At 57.4% G+C, this 20,655-nt stretch overlaps 2 protein-coding genes and 1 long non-coding RNA gene across 8 annotated transcripts in view; 1 reads left to right on the top strand and 2 right to left on the bottom strand.

Annotated features, from left to right (window-relative positions):
* The first annotated feature begins 5,704 nt into the window (after positions 1–5,704).
* On the top strand, positions 5,705–15,582 carry CST7 (cystatin F). 2 transcript variants are annotated; one of them, XM_086331187.1, is made up of 4 exons: positions 5,705–5,900; positions 13,124–13,296; positions 14,078–14,194; positions 15,158–15,582. In XM_086331187.1, exons 1-4 carry the CDS (start codon positions 5,831–5,833, stop codon positions 15,233–15,235), a joined length of 438 nt encoding a protein of 145 aa, XP_086187313.1. In that variant the 5' UTR covers positions 5,705–5,830; the 3' UTR covers positions 15,236–15,582. The 2 variants fall into 2 exon arrangements, with proteins under 2 accessions (XP_086187313.1, XP_086187312.1); XM_086331186.1 differs by lacking the exon at positions 15,158–15,582 and having other exon boundaries at positions 5,763–5,900; positions 14,078–14,429.
* Positions 14,423–16,130, bottom strand: LOC147360834 (uncharacterized). Its single transcript, XR_015138750.1, has 2 exons — positions 15,924–16,130; positions 14,423–14,905 (listed from the first exon to the last, which is right to left on the bottom strand). It is a non-coding gene; the product is annotated as an uncharacterized LOC147360834 (long non-coding RNA).
* A 526-nt stretch (positions 16,131–16,656) lies between these two features.
* Positions 16,657–20,655, bottom strand: part of APMAP (adipocyte plasma membrane associated protein) — a 30,378-nt gene continuing 26,379 nt past the window's right edge. For 4 of the 5 annotated variants that reach the window (XM_086331183.1, XM_086331181.1, XM_086331184.1 and 1 more), the window contains 3 exons: positions 20,396–20,530; positions 19,788–19,980; positions 16,657–18,618 (listed from right to left, as the gene is read on the bottom strand). In XM_086331183.1, coding sequence (XP_086187309.1) covers positions 18,418–18,618; positions 19,788–19,980; positions 20,396–20,530 — 529 coding nt within the window. In that variant the 3' untranslated portion in view covers positions 16,657–18,417. The remainder of the gene's footprint in view (positions 18,619–19,787; positions 19,981–20,395; positions 20,531–20,655) is intronic. The other variant, XR_015138748.1, reaches the window with a different exon arrangement.

The following is a 20,655-nucleotide window of genomic DNA, read 5'->3' as shown; positions in this document are numbered from 1 at the left end:
TCCAGGGGATCTTCCCGACCCGGGGATTGAACCTGTGTCTCCTGTGTCTCCTGCATTGGCAGGCAGGTTCTTTACCCACTGAGCCCCCTGGGAAGCCTACTTATGTTATATTATACTGTACTTATACTAAAATATTACTTTAGTTTCTCTAAAATTCAAGTTTATGGGGTGCCCTGTATTTTAACTGGCAACCTTAGGGAATGGGTGTCAGAAGCCAAGCCAGGCCTTTAGGTGACCTCTGGACAGAAGTCACAGCACTGCCACAAGTAAGACAAGTTGTGTGCAGTGTCCAGGAGCCAAGTCCCACTGTGCCTGTGGTCATAACTGGAAAATCTGGCAGCATATGAGCTTCAGGGTGGGTTTGATCCAGCAGTTTGTTATGGCTGAGTCTCTAAAATTCTCCCTTTAGAGCTTCCTCCTCAGCCAGGCTGTCCTCCTATACCAAGTAGGCTACCAGCAGCCCTGGGGGGCTATGTGCTGCTTAACTGATGTACAGGAAGAAAGAGGGGGGAACAGGATCGTGAAGCAAGACACATTTTCCTCCTCCCTACCACAGACATTAGTCCTTTGGTCATTTGTCCACCTGTTAACCCACTGAGCTGACACGGGCCGATCAGAGCCCACTTCAAGAGCTGGTGTGAGCCCCTCCTAAACAGAACCCCTGGGCTGTGGGGCCCAATGGCCCACTGCCCTGTCCTGACCATGCAGACAGCAACAGGTGTGGTAAAGGTTCACCTGCAGGCTTACCTGCAGTGGGTGGTAAAGTCAGGGAGGTAGGGTCCCTTCCAAAGAGGTTTAGCCTTTGATTCTCTCTGGACCCACCCAAGGCAGACATGTCCCCTCCCCCATGCCCTTCTTACGGTGACACTGTCCCTGAGAGATGGGGCCAGCTTTGCTTCCTGTCCTTTGAGTCTAAGTCGGTCTGCTTCCCTGGTAGCTCAGCTGGTAAAGAATCTGCCTGAAAGGCAGGAAATCCCAGTTCAATTTCTGGGTCGGGAAGATCCTCTGGAGAAGGGATAGGCCACCCACTCCAGGATTCTTGGGCTTCCCTGGTGGCTCAGACAGTAAAGAATCTGCCTACAATGTGGGAGACCTGGGTTTGATCCCTGGGTTGGGAAGATCCCCTGGAGGAGGACACGGCAACCCACTCCAGTATTCCAGCCTGGAGAATCCCATGGACTGTATAGTCCATGGGGTGGCAAACAGTCAGACACAACTAAGCGATAAGCACAGCACGGGTCTGTGGTTGTGACAGAAGTATCCCCGTGTGACTTCAAAGGCTAGTTCATAAAAGGCAATGAAGTTTCTGCCTGCCACTCCAGAAGCCACAAAGCCAACAGCCCTGCAGAGATCTGTCCAGATGGGGCTTCAGCATCTTAGGTGAATCCAGACACCCACTGAGGATCTCCCCAGGGACATCCCAGAGCTAGTGGAGCAGCTCTGCCCAGCCATGCAGCCCGCACGTGCAGAAGCGTGGCCTTATGGAGGGTTGTGGGTGGCACTGGGTGTGGGAACCCCACCCCCAAGAGCACCAAAATCCCCCAGGATGAGGCCCGGCCTGGGGAGGGTGAAGAGCCCCCAGGCCAAAGACCTGCAGGGTCCTCCCTGCTGAGAACTGCGTTTCCCCAGAGAGAGCCGAGGTCTACTGAAATCCATCACCAAAACAGTGCAGATGTGAGGACAGGAGCAGGGGGATCCCAGAGCAGAAGAGGAAGTCCCCAGCCCCCAGCCCCGAGCCTGGGAAATGCCAGGCTAGACCTGCTTGTTTCTTGGGTCACAGCACCACCATGTGGACAAAGTCTGCTCGCCCCCCACTCATACCAGCAGCTCCTTTTGGACCAAAAAGCACCCTTCTGCTTCTCCATTCAGACAGCTACTGTGGACTTTAGAAAATAAAGTACAGGCAGACATAAGGGGTCAGAAGCCCATTGGATAATCTTCTCCAGGGGCAACATGTTTTTGTGTTTCTTCTGTACATTGTTTGGGTGCACAAAAGTCACATACACACACACACACACAGACCACTCCCAAGGCTCCCACACTCCCTGTTCTGCAGGGTCTTGTAATGCTTTTGCTAACAGTCGTGCTGGACAGATGTCAGCCCCCTCGGGCCACCATCAGGGACCCCCATGGCCAAGCTGACGTCTGTAGGCTTGCCAGCACTTCAGGCTTGGGCCCCTGGGCAAGGTTGGGTGTGGGGGTGCAGGACAGCGGCTAGGACCACACTGCTTGCCTGGGCCCCAGCTCTTCAGAATGTCCTGTAACTCCTCAACCCTTGTGTCTCAGTTTCCCTGTTAAACAGTGTGGGGATTTGAAAAATGGAGCTTAGAAAATGGCTGGGCACAGAGCCAGTGCTGGAACACACCCTCCAGTCATCACCACCGCCGTCACCAGAACTAATGCAGCAGCACTGCAGGCAGAGCCCCGGCTCCCTGAGCCCAGCCGTGGCCGAGATGGGCAGCACCCGGCAGAAAGCTCAGGACCCGAGAGCCGCAGGACGGCTCCAGTATCCCATTCACTCCATGGCCATGTGGCTGGGCTGCCCAGGAGGACAGTGTGAGAACTGGATGGCTCCAACCAATCAGCAACGAGCACGGTGTGGAAGTCAGAAGGACACCATGCATGCCAGTGACCCTCCAGGCCAGAAAGCTTGACTTGGAGACCAAAGTTCTCGTGGAGGGTTTGTAGAACATTCCTGGGTCCCCCTCACAGAGCCCGATCAGGAGTAGAGCCCGAGAAGCTGCACTTACATCCAGGGCCCAGGGAGTCCTGACCACACCAGGCAGGGGACCACACACCATGCTTCATGCAGGAAGAAGTGGCAGGAGGTGAGTGATGAACGGACCCTTGAATGAATGAGTGGGGCTCAGTGCAGAGTCCAAGACCGCCAGGCCACGGGTGGGGCAGAAAGAGTGCATGTACACAGCTACACACAATCACACATATGCACAGACACACACACACACACGAACAGGCAGACTCGCAAGCTGTATACACTCTCATACAGTACACACACATACATAGACACACACAAGTGAACAGGCAGACTCGCAAGCTGAATACACTCTCACACAGATACACATACCCTGCCCAAGGGTATCAGTCAGGTTCTCCAGAGAGACAGAGGCAGTAAAGAGGGATTTAGCACAAGGAATTAGCTTGTGGGATCAAAGAGGCTGAGAAGTCTGGACCCAGGACAGTCCCAGTCCAAGTCTGAAGGCTGGAGAAGACAGATGACCCAGCTGGAAGACAGGCAGGCAGGGAGGACTCCTATTCCTCAGCCTTTGTTGTATTCAGGCCTCCAACTGATTGGACAAGGCCCACCGCACAGGAGGGCTGGGTGCCTTAGTCAGTTTACTGGCTCCAACGCCGATCCCTTCTAGAAACATTGCTTATGAACGCACAGGGGACCATGCTTGACCAAGTGTCTGGGCCCTCAGTGGCCCAGTTAAGTTGACGCGTAAAACCAACATCACAACATACATACAAAACACTCACACAAATTTACACACATCTGCTCATAAGCACCTACACACCTTTCATTCACACTCAGAAACACATGCTTACACATGGGTTCACATTCAGACACATGTTCACGTTCAGGCACATGTCAAGACTGAAACAAAGACTGCTGAATGTGCATACACAGTATACACACACACACACTTCCCTGGGGTGCACATGCATACACAGGACACATATAACACAGGACACATGTAATGTACACATGCACACACTTCCCCAGGGTGCACATGCATACACAGGACACACACACACACTTCCCCAGGGTGCACATGCATACACAGGACACACACACACACTTCCCCAGGGTGCACATGCATACACAGGACACATGTAACACAGTACACACACACCACACAAACACTTCCCCGGGATGTACATGCATACATGTAACACACACACACACTTCCCTGGGGTGTACATGCATACAGAGGACACATGTAACATAGTATACACACACACTTCCCCAGGGTACACACGCATACATAGTATACACACACGCACTTCCCTGGGGTGTACATGCATACACAGGACACATGTAACACAGGACACACACACACACTTCCCCAGGATGTACATGCATACACAGGACACATGTAACACAGGATACATGTAATAGTACACACATACACACTTCCCCAGGGTGCACATGCATACACAATACACACACACTTCCCTGGGGTGCACACGCATCCACAGGACACATGTAACACAGTACACATACACACACTTCGCCAGGATGTACATGCATACACAGGACACATGTAACACAGGACACATGTAACAGTACACACGCACACACTTCCCCAGGGTGCACATGCATACACAGGACACATGTAACACAGTACACACACACCACACAAACACTTCCCCGGGATGTACATGCATACATGTAACACACACACACACTTCCCTGGGGTGTACATGCATACAGAAGACACATGTAACATAGTACACACACACACTTCCCCAGGGTACACATGCATACATAGTATACACACACACACTTCCCTGGGGTGTACATGCATACACAGGACACATGTAACACAGTACACACACACACTTCCCCAGGGTGCACACACATACACACACACACACACACACTTCCCCAGGGCCCGTAACACACTCCTTCCTCATCTCCGGGCCTCTGCTAACCCTAAGGCCTGGGCGGTGAGGTGGACCATCACCCACATTCACAGACGACAGGGCCAAGGCCAGAGATGGGCCGTAGGCAGGTCCCATAGCCACTCTGAGCCCCCCTACCCCAGAGCTTCTGAAAGTGGGAATGACCCCTGGTCCTGAGGACCGGCAGCAGTGACCACAGGCCCCTGAGTTACCGCAGGGTCAAGGCCATGAGCACAGGACAGCCCAGCTCCCTGCCGCACCTGGTGGAAGCCGCAGGTAGTTGGTGGCTCAGACAGTAAAGAATCTGCCTGCCATGCAGGAGATCCAGGTTCGGGAAGATTCCCCTGGAGAAGGTAATCCACTCCTGTATTCTTGCCTGGAGAATCCCATGGACAGAGGAGCCTGGTGGGCGACAGTCCATGGGGTCGCAGAGTCAGACGCGACTGAGACTCACACTAACTAACTAACAGGCTGTAGCAAGGGCTGTTACATTCACAATGTCTGCAAATCCTCAGCACAAACTAATTGAGGAACTTAGGCTTGGAGACCCTCGCCCCAGGTCACCCAGGTGTTCAGGGGCTAAGCCACAGGCCACATGGTTCCAGAGCCCCCTCTCCTAACCGGGGGTTGGGCTTGTAGAGGGCGCTCGGGCAGGGGACCAGGACCACCGGGCCAGGCCCTGTTCCTTCCTCTCCTTTGCCAGCTCTGAGCCAAAGGTTGGAGGATCAGACACTCATCAGCAAACCTGCTCCTCACCTGGCTCCTCTGAACTGCAATCTGCACCCTGGTTTCTGGCCACTTCCCAGGGAGACTGGCCTGTTCATGCCAGGAGGACGGTCTCCTGCAGGGGGCCACTCGGATCCCAGAATCTGGGCCTTTGAAGGAGAAACCCCGAGCATCTGTTCTGAAAATTCCTGCTCGTTTTTCTCTGGACATCTCTTCCACATGTTTCCAGGGCAGAAAATCACAGAGGTTTTGCTAGCCGCTCTTACTTCTCCCTCCTCCCTCTGCAAATGATCGTTGTTTGGAAATTCTTAGAAAGGAAGTGGTTGAGTTTGTAGCTGAGAGATGTGGAGGTGAAGAGCAAGAAACCACCAGCCCACCCCAGACAGGCGGTTCACTGGGCGGGGCTCCCCCACCACCTCGGGGAGGCACCCCTGCCCAGCACAGTCTGAACACAGCCATGCATCCCGCCGGGGCGCTGCTGGCCGTCTGTGGCCTGGTCCTGGGTGTCTTGGGGAAGTCTTCACCAGGTAAGAGGGGATCTCCTCACTGCCTGGGTGCTGTGAACTTGCTGCTCACATGTTGTCACCAAGGCACGTTCCAGGGGATCTCACAGTGGCTGCCTTTGTGGGGAGCAGGCTTTGGGGATACTGGGGGTTCTGGGGGCCAGGGAAGTGCCTTCTGTTCCCCGCCACTCCTGGTGTCTGTGTGTGCCCAGAGGAGGCCCCCCCCAGGGCCCTTCCATGGGGACAGCTCGCAGGGTCAGGCCATTTCTGAGAGCGCATCCTTCCGGCCTCCACTGCGCCCCTGTGACTTGTCTGGGGGAACCTTTATTCTTCCGGCCAGGCCACCACTAGGGGAAGGCGAGGGGAGCCGCCAGGAAACGAGGCCCAGAGAGGGTAGGTGACTTGCCCAGTCACACAGCCCCTGAGCACCTGTCACCACGTGCACAAGGAAGCTGTTGGCCGGAGCTGAAATGAAACCGGACCAGCGGTAGTGTGAGGGGTGGGGGCAGTGCCCAGGCAGCAACTGGTCTCTGCCTTCCTCTGTCTTCAAAGGGGGCTGAAGCATGGCCACAGGTGACCAGGTGGAGATGCCCGGGCAGGTGACAAGGAGACAGTCTGATCCTCTCAGTCCCTGGAGGGGTCATAGCCTAGGGAGTGGGAGACACTGCCTGGGGCTCTGGCCCATCTCAGGGATAACAGGGACCAGACACCCTGCCTTGGTCCCCTCCCCTGGGCCACAGTCTTAGCTCACACTGTGAACCCCACGGGGCCTCTTCTGGGCCGTCTGTCTGCCTGGGATGCCCAAGTGCCCGTCCGAAGGGAAAGCCTGAGTGAGGGGCCCACGTCTCCACAGCACTGGAGTAGGCGTTCCTGCCCTCCCCTGCCCTAAGCTTCTTCTGCTGCCTCCCTTCCTCCCCTAACAAGGGGATGGCGAGGCGAATCCTGGCCCAGAGGCTCTGGGCACGGGCCTCTTCCCTTGGTGGGACTGCCTGTCCTCTGCCAGGGTTTGGCCCTGGACCCAGCCATCTCCAACCCAGCAGGAGAGGCCTGTCCCTACCGCCCCCCTCCTCCCCTCTGGCTGGCCGGGCCCTCCCCTGTCAGCTTGGCTCACAACCCTGCAGCCCAAGATGAAGGAGGGCCCAGGGTCCAACTCACATGCAGAGGCCTTGGGAGCTTGAGCCTCTCTGAGCCTCAGTCTCACCATCCATGAAATGGGCAAATCACCTCACCGCCTGAGGCCCAGGAGGAGCCTGGCTGCTGTGGCCCAAGGAAGGCAGTCCCCCTGGGTCTGGGGCGCTGGGCAGTCGCCCGCCCAAACCCCAGGTCCTGAACCTCTGCTGGCCGTAACCCCCATGCCACACAGACTCTCTCTGCTGTGACAGAGGCCAGGCCCAGTGAGGGGCTTGGAGGCCCCTGGCTGGTGGTCCAGCAGAGACAGTTCAGCCCCGGCCCCAAGTCTGCTCTCACCACAGCCCTCCTCCAAGAACAGATTCCAGAGCCTTTCACAGCGGGGGGACCGGGGCCCCCAGTGTCACACCCTGGGCACCTGACTTCTTCCCACCCCTGGTGCTGAACTGTGCTAACCTGAGCCCTTTAGAACCTAGGAAACCACTGCTCTGATTTCTTCAGCTGTTCTACCTTCGGTTGAGAATGGAAAGCCCTTCCCTCTCAAGCTGACTCTCATCTCTCCTGGGAAGCCCCCCTAGTCAGGCTCCCAGGGGCCCAGCTTCCCACCACAGGCCACCTGGGCAGGGCCTGGGGTCCAGCCCATCGGCCACCAGTGACAGGACCTGGGCACACCCAGAGACCACCCTCCACAAGGGAGGCCCAGGCTAGGCTGCATCCCGGGGGGCAGGGGAATGCCACATCTCGGCAAGGGGGCCCCTGACCCACCCTCTGCATTCTGAGATCTCTGTTTTCCAGCTGGGACACCCTTTACCCCCACTGCAGCCATTTTGCATATTTGATATCTGACAGTCGCGACACAATTACACGCCCGTTAGCGACAAGACCTTCCCAGGGACGGTCTCCTGTACTTTCACCACAACCCTCAGAAGTAGGTGCCATCAAGAGAGGCTCAGAGAGGTCAAGCAATTTCCCCCGGACTACACAGCCTTTAAGAGACAGAGCTGGGATTCACTCTGGGCGGGTCCCGATGGGTTAAGGCTGGGACTAATTAGCATCCTGTCTGTGCCGGGGGACACATACGCCCCCTGAACGAAGGGCGACTCATCCTTCAGAGCCCCCAGAGCACGGCCGGTGGGTGTGGCCCCACAGAATTAAGGGCAACCACTGGCTCACTGAGATGTGATATCACGTGAGGGGGCATGGCTCAGGGTGAATCTCCAGGCAGACCATGGACACCAGCACCCCAGTTCCTGGGCACGACCCCTCCCAGCACCCCCCGTGTGAGCCCCAGGCCCTGCCCACGACAAGGGCCCCATGAAGCTGGCAGGGAAGCAACCGCTGGGAGGAAACCCCCAAGGACACGGGGTGGGGGGTGGGCCTTCAGCAGAGACGTCAGAGCGTTCCACTCGTGGGCACCCTGGTTCTCTTCTCGGGTTCCCCCCGCCTCCCAGGCACACCTAGAAGAACATTCCTGAAACAGGAAGGGGTGGGGAGCCTCGGGCCGCCCAGGAGCCCCCTTGCCCTTCTACACCAGGAAACTCCCCTCCCCGCAGGGACGCTCATCCACCCACGGGGAGGGACTGCAAGGCCGGGCCCGGCCCCCTCCCCAGCTTCAGTGCGTGGACCACAGCCAGCATCCCAGGCTTCAGTGCCTCCCACGTGTCTTCATTTTTAAGAAAGCAAGTTAAGGGACATTTGTTTACGCAAAACATTTGCTACTGATTCATTTTACAGCCGGTCCTTGTCAGGAAGTTGCTGTCCTCTCCCGGGACGCTTTCTGAACGTTTGGTGGTGATTCGAGGGCAGACCCCGTCCTCTGTAACCTGCATGGAAACAGTTAACTGTTGCTGCGGACAGCATCCCGAGCTCAGGTCCACCTGGTCAGCAGTGGACCTGCCCTGACCCCTAGACGTCTGTGAAGCGCCCACACACTCCTGGTGGGAGTGGAGTGCCCCACCCCGTGAGGGCAAGCACAGGGCCTGGCCACCAACAGCACGGAGGGGGCTGGCGTTGGTTCTGAAGAAGGGGTTGTCCGGCAGGGAGGACAGGAGCTGGAGGAGGATTCACTTAGGATTCTGATGGAAAGTTAACTTTTCAGCCAGAAACATCAGAACGGTTCCTTGATGCTTTGCTTCCCACTCTGATCACCAGGAGAGGAGAGAGTCCTCGATTCCCTTGAATCCAGGGGTGAAGGGGCCTGGGGTGACTTCACAGAAGGGAGTGGCCAGGGAGTCCACCGGGGCGGCCTGGTCCAAGCCGCCCGGAGGTCAGTGGGAGCAGCCTTGGTGACGTCAGGGTGAGCGGGCAGGGTCTGCCAAGAGCTGGCCCTGCACAAGTTCCTGCCCATGACCTGTCCGGGCCCAGTTCTGTTACCCTGGTCTGAGACGACACCCCGTCTCCACCGGGGGCGTCTGCTCTGGCCGCGGGAAGGCTGGGCCTCTGCCGTCCTCCCCTCCAGGCCTTTGCGCTCCTGCCCAGGGGCTCATCCAGGTGTCATGACAATTGTGTCCCTGGGGGCAGCCAGAACCCACCCCCCGCCACTTGGTGCCTGCCACCTGCCGCCATCCCCCTAACCTTCCCAAGTCTCTGGCCCCTCCATGTCTTCTTTGCCAAATCTCCTGCCGCCTATTTCTTCCAGAGTCTTGAGGGAGCTTCCTCTCTCCTTCCTGACTCAGCCACCCCCCTCAGGAATCTGCCCACCTCTGTCTCCCCTGTGCCCCTCAGGGCTGCAGCCCCCATTGCCCCACCTCATCCGGAGACCTCACTTCCATCCACACCGCCCCTGGGTGTGGGAGGCAGAGCCTTTGTTCCTCCTCACAACCTCGCTTCCTGGTGGTCCTCTCAGCCCATGTCACCAGGCCACCACCTGCCACCAGGGTGAGTCACAGTCCCGCTCCAGACCCCACACCCAGCTTCTAGCTCAGGGCTCTCTCTGCTCTCCTTTCCCACCCTCCACCCCCCAGCCCCACGCACCTCCCAGCCCTCTAACTGGTCCCCACCTGGCTCCCTCCTGAAGCCCCTTCTGCCAGGTCACTGTCACCATCACTGTCCCCCACCTTCTGGACTGTGTGCCCCCCCAGCCCCCGGCATCACTCCCAGCACCCCTCCAGAAACACCTCTTGAGAGAAAAACAGCATGGCTTCAGAACCTGGAGTTAAACCTGCCCTGCACTCCTTGGAGGCCTCTTTTCTCCCTGTAGATGGGGTAGAGGTGCGAGGAAGACAGCCCCCAGGACCCTTTCGGCGGGGGTGGGGGGCCGGGATACCTGGCTGGGACCTGGCCCCCACCCAGCTGCCTCTCTTCTGAAAGAAGAGCCCCCCCAACCTTGGGCTTATTCTGCCCACAACTTTTCCCTGTTGATGTCTTGAAGAACCATTCTGAAAATAGGTTTGACTTTTCAACTTTTTCAAACTAAAAATGAGGTTCTATCGTTTGCTTTGATAGCTCTGCTGACAAGGCCTTGGTGAACTGAAGCCTATACTTTAGGAAATGTAGTTAAAAATAAACCAAGTTCAATGATTCTCATAACCTCTGTAATTTTACCAAAATCACTTAGGAACTGACGTCACACGTTTGGGAGGGACGTTCATAGGAGGTCTGGCCTCGCCTAGTTTCACTTCGTTATTAAAACACTCATGTTAAGTTCAAGTGAAATGAAATCTAATACATTTTATTTAAAAAACAGGCGACAGTGATTATCTTTGCAACACTGAGAGTGAGCTCTAACGTTTTTGTTATACTTTTCTATATTTTTCAAGTTTCCTACCAGATAGGTAAGCTTATAATCAGAAAAGGCAATATATGTAATTTGTACAAAGGAAAAATCGACAGCCATGGATAAACACACAGGAGACTGGGCTGTCCACCAGGTGCTCCTGCTGTTTATAGACTATGCTGATGAGCAGGAATCAAGCTGTTCTCCCAAAAGAAAACCACACTGGACTTCCCGGCATCAATAGCAGGCCAGGAGCTCTCCAGCACCAGAGTCAGAGCCACGGGCTCAGGGCCCAGACAGCCAACCAACACAGCTGCCATGTCCAGAGACTTCAGCCACGGCCGGCGTCTGTGGGACATCACATGAGGGCCGGGTCACCGCAAAGGAGAGTCTCAGAGACACTGGGGACAGAGCTTTGTGGGGGACCAGTGACAGCATTTGGTGCTGGGAGGTTCTCACCAGAGTGGAGCAGGCCCCTAGCTGAGCGGCCCTCGCAGAGCCATCCAGAGCTCCGTCTGGACCAGGGACCCAGCTGGGCCCACCTTCCAGGAGGGGTCCCACTCGGGCAGCCAGTGCCAGTCCCCCTGACAAAGAGGCTGTCACAGGCACCAGCGGGTCACACGTAGGGTCAGGGGGCCTATGGAGACCCTACCCAGACCCAGATGGGGCCCACGCCTTCTCTGCCCACAGCCAGTGCCCCCTCCATGCTCCACGCACACAGAAAGGAAACCCTGCAGCTGGGCTGATGTGGCCGGCCCAGCCAGCCTGGTTCTCACTCCTGGTGGGGGTCTCTGTACCCGCTGCCACATCAGACGCCCAGTTCTAAGGGCTTTGTGAAGACCTCAGACGACGGTGGAACCAGCCTCCTCTGGGAGCCTCAATCTAAGCTATGGGATCACTGACACCCCAGCAAGACCACCCTGCCAAGCTGAGCTGGGCGTCCGCCATGTCCCAGCCTCTGCTAGGACCCATGGACAAGGCAGCCCCAGGAAAGGTTCCAGCATCTCTGACTGACCCCAGCCCGGGCCCCTGGGCACAGAGACCCACACAAGCCATCCTGCCAGGTTCCTGGGCCCCAGCCCAACCAGCCCACTGGGCCTAACCCCCACCCACCCCCAGCTCAAGTTGAAGGTCCTCTCGGCCCATCAGCCTCATGACTGGGGGGTCTCTGTCCCCCAGTCTGGCCCCTGAGGAATGAAGCCCCCACGCGCTGCTGACCTCACAGCAGTTTTCCTCCCAGGAGTCAAGATTTCTTCACAACCAGGGAGCTCTGTATCCTCTGATAGTGGGGCCCACACCCAGCACCCCAAGTCTGCAGTCTCCCGTGAGGAGGGACCCGGGCAGCACTGACCCCTTCTCTCCACACTCTACACCTGGAAGCTCGTCCACACGTCTGTGGCTCCAGCCTGACCACCTTGTGCTGACCACAGCCCCACTGAATCCTCCAAAAGATGCTCCCCAAGGTCACGGCCAAGGGAGGCAGAGTAACCCTCCAGGCAGCACAGGCCAACAGACCATCCACACTGGCCAGAACGCAGCTGAGCCCTAACTCGGGCTGTGCATGAAACGGGGACCCCATACTCCACGCAACTCAGAGGAAAACCACAGCTGAGCGGTCACTGGGGGATGGGTCAGCTCTGGGTCACCTCGGACACATGACTTCAGGAAAATCGGGGGAATTCCTAGTAAAGAGAAGTAATCTACCACCCAAACCCTCCTCCCGTTCTCCCTCCCCCACAATTTTGATTTTAATGCACAAGTAGTCTGTGACCACTGCAGCAAAACTGAGAAATGGTTGAAATCAAGTCAGCCCTGAACCACCAACTACAATTTCTGCCATCCACCTGCTTCCTGAACTTCCAGAGGAGCAGCACACGGGTGGCCCGGGGACCTGGCAGCCTGGTGGTTTCAGTCCAGAGTCCTGGGAGTGATGGACAGCCTCCAGGCACCTCCCCCTTGGCCACTTCCTGGAGACAAGCGGAGGGGTCAGAGCCAGAGGGCAGCCTCAGAGGCCAGGGGCAACTTCTCTGCACACTAGGGCTCATTCTGACAGAGGCTCTGGGGGGCTGTCCAGGTTCCTGTGACTGTCAGAGATGACCTGGCTTCTGAAAAGGGCCAAGTGGGCAGGGACGGGACCTCTTCTTACCCATCTCTCTGCCCCCCACAACACTGGCCCTCGGCTGGGGACAGGGCAGCCACGGGAGACACACAGGAGATGCACCAGGAGGCACGGGGTGGACGGGCCGGGAGGGTACACGACCAGGGGCGGGGGGGACAGGCCAGGTGGGCGGATGAGGGGGTGGACGGGTGGGGACCACACTGGGAGCAGATGTGGGAGGCGTGATCCCTGGGCCAAGCCCCCACCCCTCAGCAAAGTTCTCGTCTGGTTCTGTTTCTCGTCCAGACTTTTGCTCCCAGATCCTTAAGTCAGATGCGAAACCAGGATTTCCCAAGACCATCAAGACCAACGACCCAGATGTCCTCAGGGCGGCCCGACACAGCGCCGAGAGCTTCAACAACTGCAGCAATGACGCCTTCTTGTTCCGGGAGTCCCGTGTTAGCAGAGCCCTTGTCCAGGTGAGGTCTGGGCTCGCGCAGGGCAGCCAGGTCTGACCAGATCTGACCTCCCAGAACCAGCCTGGGGCCACCAGCATCAGGCTCCAAGGCCCGCACCATCTCTCAGCAGACCTGGCTTCCCCAGGGTGGACAGTGCAGCCCCTGGGGTGGGGACACAAGCTGCACTGCTGCCCACCTTCAGGGCTGCCTGAGGGTGGCTCCGCCACAGCCCCAAAGCACTTCTGGCCACGCTGCCGCCACCGTGCCCCGTCCCCACATGCGTCACATCCTGGGAGGTCCCCATGCTTCTCAGTGACCCCGTATGGGAGGCCTAATGCTCCCCACACAGGGACCCCATGGGGCAGCCAGGCCTGGCTCCTGAGAACACAGGTCGAGGGTACAGGACCAGTCACTCACCCCCTAAAAGCGGGCCCAGGGCAGCTGGTCACAAGCTTCACATCCACTGGCCCAAGGACGCAGGCTGCCCAACACCACCCGGCATGCTGACACACACTCATGGTCACCCTCTGGGCATAGGACTGGCAGGTGACTGTGTTATCTCTATTCTCTTTGGCGATTGCAAACTCTGAGAGCAGGATGCTGTCTGGATCGTGGAGGGCAGTCTGCGCGGGTGAAAGCTGCATCAGGGCTCTAGGGGCCCAGACCGGGGGATCGGGGTCTTTCCTCCCCACCGCCTGCAGGAACCCGGGCCCAAGCCTGGAGGGAGGGAGGCGGCCCCCAGCTCACTCCCTCTCACCATGTCCTGGACCCAGTGTCCCAGGCCCACCCTCTGTCCCCTCAGATAGTGAAAGGCCTGAAGTTCATGCTGGACATGGACATCGGCAGAACCACCTGCAAAAAGACCGGGCACGCAAACCTGGATGACTGCAGCTTCCAGACCAACCGCACCCTGCAGTGGGTAAGAGGGGGTCTCGCCTCCCGCCCCTCGCACCTCCCAACCGCCTCCACAGCCTCGAGCTCACCCTCAGCGCTTCTCTCCCTGTGAGGCTCCAGATCCCACCCCGACACCAGAGGGTGGGAGGCGGCCCCCTGGGACTTCCCAAACGCCAAGCCCTCCTTGCTCCCAGAAGCACATGTCCAGGAGCACATACTGCAGGCATGGAGGTGCGGGGAGAGCAGAGACACCTTTGACATAATTCAGAAGTTATATATACACACTCAGGGAGAGCAGAGGCGGCAGAACTTAGGGTTAGTCACTCAGTCATGTCCAACTCTTCGTGACCCCACGGACTGAAGCCTGCCAGGCTCCTCTGTCCATGGGATTCTCCAGGCAAGAGTACTAGAGTGGGCTGCCAGCAGCAGAACTTGGTAATCTATAAACAGAGGTGTGGAGGACGTGCTGATTTCCTCTTTTTGGCCGCGCTTGGTCTTCGTGGCTGGAAGTGGGCTACTTTCTGGTCGTGGTGCAGGGGCTTCTCGCTGCGGAGGCTTCTTTCGTTGCGAAGCACAAGCTCACTCGTTGTGGTTCACGGGCTTGGTTGCCCAACAGCAAGTGGGATCTTCACGGAAGAGGGATCGAACTTGTGCCCTCACGCTGGCAGTGGACTCTTAACCGCTGGACTGCCAGGGAAGCCCAAGTGTGTATTCTTGAATTACTCCTGCAACTTTCCTGTAGATTTGAAGTTTTTCAAAATACAGTCAGGGCAGGAGGAGAACTCTTCAGTAAAGAAAACATACATGCCTATCTGTGGGTGCACACACAGACGTGCACACGTGAACACATGCACATAAGCACACGTGTGTGTACATAACCCCCCCCCGAGGCAGTGGCACTGGGAACCCACTTCTGCAGCGGGTGGGGGTGCCCTGGTGGGGTGGGCAGCCTCCGGAAAGGGAACCCTCAGGCCACCCCTCCTTTCAGACCCTCAGCTGCTACTCTGAAGTCTGGGTCGTCCCCTGGCTGCAGACTACCGAGGTGTCCCTCCTCCACTGTCACTGACTGCCACCTCCCAGCTCCGTCCCCGCTGTCACCCACCCTCGGGAACGGCATCTGCCAGGAACAGAATGGTGGCACCAGGAGCCCACGGACAGCCACGTAGTTGCGGGGATGGGAAGCCAGTCTGCACAGATGGGGCAAGTCCTCTGGTGCGAGTTACACGGGCTCTGGACCCCAAGGGCCCTCCCACCCGACTGCCCCGAGGTCCCAGGCCCTCGAGGAAAGCCCAGAGGGCCGTCCTTCAGGCTGAATAATCATCCCAGCACTGGGCAGGGACCCAACCAGCTCAGTAATGACCTCCAAGGTGAACACTTAGGAATAAACCTGAATAAAGAACTGACCCCCTCAAAGCTCTGCCTGATGCTTGACCCACTGAGGGGAGAACTGGAAAGGCAGCTCAGTGATAGGAGGGCCCACCATACGGTGGGGCACAGCAGGAACCCCGGGCCCAGTGCCTCGGGACACCCCTGTGGGGCCACCGCACCTGACGCAGCACACAGGCTCTGAACTCCCCTCTGTCTTCACACACCAACATGCACTGAAGCACAAGGCCAGGTTTCTCCTGACAACCATGGGGCCACCCAATGCTGCCCCACAGGCCTCCCGGGACATCAGAACAGAGAGGTGTTGGGGGAGTGGCCCCAGGGCCCCCCACCCCTGAGCCCCCTGTGCCCATGACAGTGTCACATACCGCAGGAGGAGGGTGTCAGCTAGCAGGGGCCTCGAGGCCCGCACTGCCACCCAGTCTGCATGCTTTTTAAAACACAGCAGCTCTGCCCTCAGAGTGAATGATTCTGACAGCGGCAAGCTGGCCCTCCATCTCATTCAGCGTCACCGAAGAAATGTCAAGTTAAGGACCCGGGATTCTAAGACATACAGAGTTACCACCATGAAGGAACACTCAGGTCTCAAACTGACCAAAACCAAACTCCAGCCAGCAAGCCCACCCTGAGTGTTCCCCGGCCTCCCTGCCAGGCCCTCTGCCCCTGTCCATCAGCCGTGGAGACTCTGGGATCAAGCTCCAGGCATCCCCCCCCCCGCCCCCGCCCCGGGCTGCAGATGGACCAGGCTCTGAGGAACACCCGTTGCCCGGTGAACTAACTGCCCGCGAGGCTTAGTCTCACTGCTGCCCAGCCTCGGTGCCAGGGACCCAGGTACCCGTAGGTCTGAGCCCTGGGCTGGGCAGTCACCCTGCCCCTAGCCCCCGGCTGCCTGCACCTCTGGGAAGCTCCCTCCCCAGCCTCCGCTCCCAGTGAGACTCGGCCAGTCTCCCTGTATCATTACGAGGTCAGCACATGTAAAAACCATTTAGCACGGCAGAGCGAACGCTGACGACAGAACCTCAACGTGAAGCCTCGGTCCTATAAAAGGCAGTGACGGAGTACTGACGGTGTTTTCATAACAGATGATAAAGCAGCACACAATGAATGAATCACTTGCTTTAATTTTAAGAGCATGTTACCAATTCACATTAGAACAAATTCATTTTATGTTACAACAAAAGTCTATCGTATATTTAAGACTAATGAAACTATACTTTACACCTTACCATGGCAAATAACCACAAAGAACACAGGAAATGACACTTTGAGACAGAAAAGCAACACCTGAGTCAGGGGGGAAAAAAAAAGACACCTTTGCTGAAAACTGTGAAAAGCTACGAGCTCCTCTGCACTGACAGTGCAGCCCTCGGCTCCCGGCTCCCAACCAAGAAACGTTCAGGGTCAGCGCGCCTGGGCTGCGTTTTCATGGCAGAATGGTCAGGTTTTACCCTACTGTTCCTGCAGACGTCATACACGGGTGCACTGTTGCCTATTAAACACCACTTCCCATGAGGTTGCATCACCCGACAGGACACGGGTCACTGCCACGCAGCCAGTCTGACTGCCATGCACAGCTGTGTGGGGAGCTGGCCCTGAGCAGAAGACGACCCAGGACGGGCCCCCATCAGACTGATTGTTCTCCCCTAAAATGGGCGGGGGGAACCTGAGTCAGCACACGACACAAACGGTTCAGGTTTCACCGCTGCTGTCGGCCCTCCTTGACGTCATTCACTGTTGTCATCCATTCAAAATACCATCTTTTCAACTCACAAAGACAACTCCAACACACAATCCCTGATGTGTTCTCACAAATGCCAGGAAAGGGAGGAGCAGACATCAGCCCTACCTGGCAGGCTGGAAACAGAACAGCGGTGTCATGTGGACTGAGTCAGTGTGGGAGGCCATGGCGGAGGCACCAAGCAAATGCAAGCACGATCCCAGCAGAACAGCCCTCACGACACACGGAAAAACAGACCTCACTCGCTGTTGGAGCAAATCAAAGCAGAGAACAAAGTCTCGGGCAACACCACCCACAGGTCAATCCACAAGGGTCGCCCACCACCAGGACCACGTGTGGGCACATCTGTCAGGCTTGTGACACCGGAACAGAAGCGACCCCAGCACATGCACTGTTCACACTTGGGTCCGGGGACAAGGAACCAGCTGTGAACAGGACTCCTGGTGCCCAGCGCCCACCTTCCATCCCCATCCTGTGATTTGCACAGCAAGCTGTACACAGAGAAGCCGGCTAGTCCTCTGAGCAGCTAGAATCAACATGTTCTTCCTCCACACACATCCAGGTCCTTGCCTTCAGAACACTGGCGGGGGCCCAGGGACGGAGGGCGGGAGCTGGGCTGGGGAAGAGGGTGGGAGCCACAGGAGGGACGCCCAGGGCTGAGGCCCAGTCCCTTACGACTCTGGGGAAGTCTTTGCCCGCACAGCCCATCTTGAGGTCTCACACACATTTGTTCTGAGCTCTCCTCACCCTCCTGGGGTCCCTCCCCCAAAGGCAGGTATCACCTGTTTAACAGCAAAGATACCAAGGCTGGTGAGACACAGCCAGCAGCAGGGACGAGACCCCAGCTGCCACCCACAAATCCATCCCCACCCAAGTACACCAAGTCCCCAGGTCCCAGAGACAATCACCACGCTTGGGGAGGTTTTTAAGAGAAAATGGCTTTACAAGGACTCATCTTCCCCTCAGCAAATTCAAGGCCTAGCTCAGGTGAAGGTGTCCTGGGGCCACACACCTCCCGGACCAGCAGGCATGGAGGAAGGGTGGCACATGGGGTGACAACGGGCTCCAGGTAACAGAGGGCTCTGGGTGACAACGGGCACAGGGTGACAGCAAGCCTAAGCAGACTACAGGCGGAGTCTGCACAGGTAGGGGGCCCTGAAGGAGCCCAGGTAAAGATGCCCACTGTGTTCATGCGCCTCGCTCACGTAGGTGACCACCTGCCCTTCGGGGTCATGCAGACTCCTCAGGAAGGTCCCGCTATCACTGAGCTCCAGGACAAGGCTGTACCGTGGCACGAATTTCATCACCGTCTCTTGGCTGAATAGCTGCAAAGGAAGCACAGAGCAGAGAGAGTATGGCAGGGCAGGTGCAGACCCTGGAGCCCAGACAACAAGCCCACCTGGAGACCCGCAGCCAGGCACCCAGTCCTGTCACCTGCTGGGTGCATCCCACCTGCACTGCCCCCCACTGAACCACCTCCCCACCTGCTCCCCTCCACACAAGAGTGCTACTGCCTTTTAAAATTATTGGTCCCAAAACATTTAGTCAAAAAATGGCTTGTGGGGCTAAGCAGGCTAGGTGCGTGCAGGGGTCGCCCAAACCAGGGAGTCAGTCTGAGTAGGGAGCTTCCACCCTGGAGGAGAGGCCATGGCTCCAAGCAGGGGAGATGGTGTCCTGCAGCGGAGTGGCTGGCACAGGCCGTGGGCCCCCAAGGAGACAGCAGGCCCCTACACGTGGCTGGGAGGAGGGAGAAACTGGGAGGAGGGAGAAGGGCTGGCCTGGGTACCAGAGCCCTAACCAGGGCCGTGTGATGCTGGGGACAAAGGCTACAAATGTGGACACTGGGGAATCGATCAAACAGGCATGAGGGAGCACGGGACCCAGGTTTCTCACCCTTAGAGAAAGGAAGTACCAACATGGATGGTAAGAAGACAGGCACAGATCCTGTGGTGTTGGACTAGAAACATCAGTCTTACTTAAGAGTTTTCAGTTTAAAGGAACAGGTAAAGATATATGAATGTAGGTACAAAGGTCTGTCCATGAGCACATGTGCACAGACTCACTCAGGAACCGCCGCCTGGCACCTTCTAGGACCTTAGATTACAAACAGTTCAGTACCAGTACCATGGGCAGGATCCCACGGAGGGCATGACGAGGCTCCGGGGAGGCAGAAGGAAGGGGCACCTAAACCACGTGAGGAAGAGCCAAAGGCTGGGCGTCCAGGGGAGAGCAAGAGGAACAAGCAGGACAGAGGCCCAACAGGTCATGATGGTGAGGGTGACAATTCCAGATGAGGAAACAAGGAGGGCAAGAGTCAGAGGGCTCAAAGATGTAAATTCACATTTTAAGGCAAAGGATAAGTTTAAAGAAGTCACTGAAAGTATCAGATACCATAAGCAGAACTAGAATTTTTAGAGCTTTCACAAGGGTCAAAAAAACCCCCAATGAGATGCAATTTCATTTTGTTTCTTGAAATCATAGTTTTCATGTTTACCTTAAAAATCACTTTTTTAAGAAAAGGCCTCTCGGATAAGAAATCCAACATGGAGAAGCCGGGATTGGCGCGGATGGCCGCCATGCTGACCCAGTACCCCCCGGAGCTGCTGGCTCGGATGTTGTCCGGGAAGCCAGGCAAATTCTCCACAAACACGTCAGCCCCTCCCTTCATCAGGCCAGACACGTAGAACCTGAAAAAGTCAACCAAGCAGGCAATGAACAGCAGCCCCCCAAAACAAAAAATTGGAGCCAAACACCAATATATCCATCACAAATGAGGGCACATCATGCAAGGGCCCGCTGCAAGGGCCTCAGAATCCTGGGTCCAGCAAGAAGCAGGGGCGGGAACTGGGCCACGGCGGAAACCGGGCCGGGCCAGGACCACAATCAGCGTTCTTCCGAGACTCTCCCAGCCCGCGACACTCAAAAAGGCTGAGGGAAAGAGAGAAGACAACTCTCCCCTGACAAAGGACCGACCTCTGCCACGTCCCAGGCTCTAAAGCGGGTCTCTCACACCAGCCCAGCCCCGCTTCTCACCCAGGCCCCCAGGCCCCGCCCCACCCCTCAGCCCGGTCCGGCGCCCGTCACGCCAGCCAGCTCACGCACCTCCTGATCCTCACCATGGCCAACTCCACCACCAGGACAAAGTCCTCCGCAGGAGACAGCTGCACCCCGTTGGGGAACCGCAAATGGTCCAGCAAAACCTTCACCTCCTTGGTTTGAGTGTCGTACTCCAGCAGGCTGCAGGCGCCAACACAGAGGGTCACGGGGCATCTGGGAGCCATGCTGGGCTGGAGCCCTGGGCCAGGGCCTGTGCAGGAGCACTTGGCCTCCACTGGAGCAGCAGGGCCCCCATCCTCCTCTCA

This window comes from Bos grunniens, chromosome 13 (genome assembly GCF_055505025.1).
Source record: "Bos grunniens cultivar Pamir isolate PY7600 chromosome 13, Bosgru_T2T1.0, whole genome shotgun sequence".
Classification (NCBI taxonomy): domain Eukaryota; kingdom Metazoa; phylum Chordata; class Mammalia; order Artiodactyla; family Bovidae; genus Bos; species Bos grunniens.
Note: the sequence above shows the minus strand (reverse complement) of the source record. Positions and strands in the feature narration are given on the sequence as shown.

What these genes read in the sequence shown, in the direction of transcription:
- CST7 (XM_086331186.1), top strand. Translation starts at nt 5,831, where the DNA reads ATGCATCCCGCCGGGGCGCTGCTGGCCGTCTGTGGCCTGGTCCTGGGT. An exon ending in CTTGGGGAAGTCTTCACCAG is followed by an intron (nt 5,901 to 13,123) that starts GTAAGAGGGGAT and finishes TTTCTCGTCCAG; the next exon opens with ACTTTTGCTCCCAGATCCTT. An exon ending in TTAGCAGAGCCCTTGTCCAG is followed by an intron (nt 13,297 to 14,077) that starts GTGAGGTCTGGG and finishes CTGTCCCCTCAG; the next exon opens with ATAGTGAAAGGCCTGAAGTT.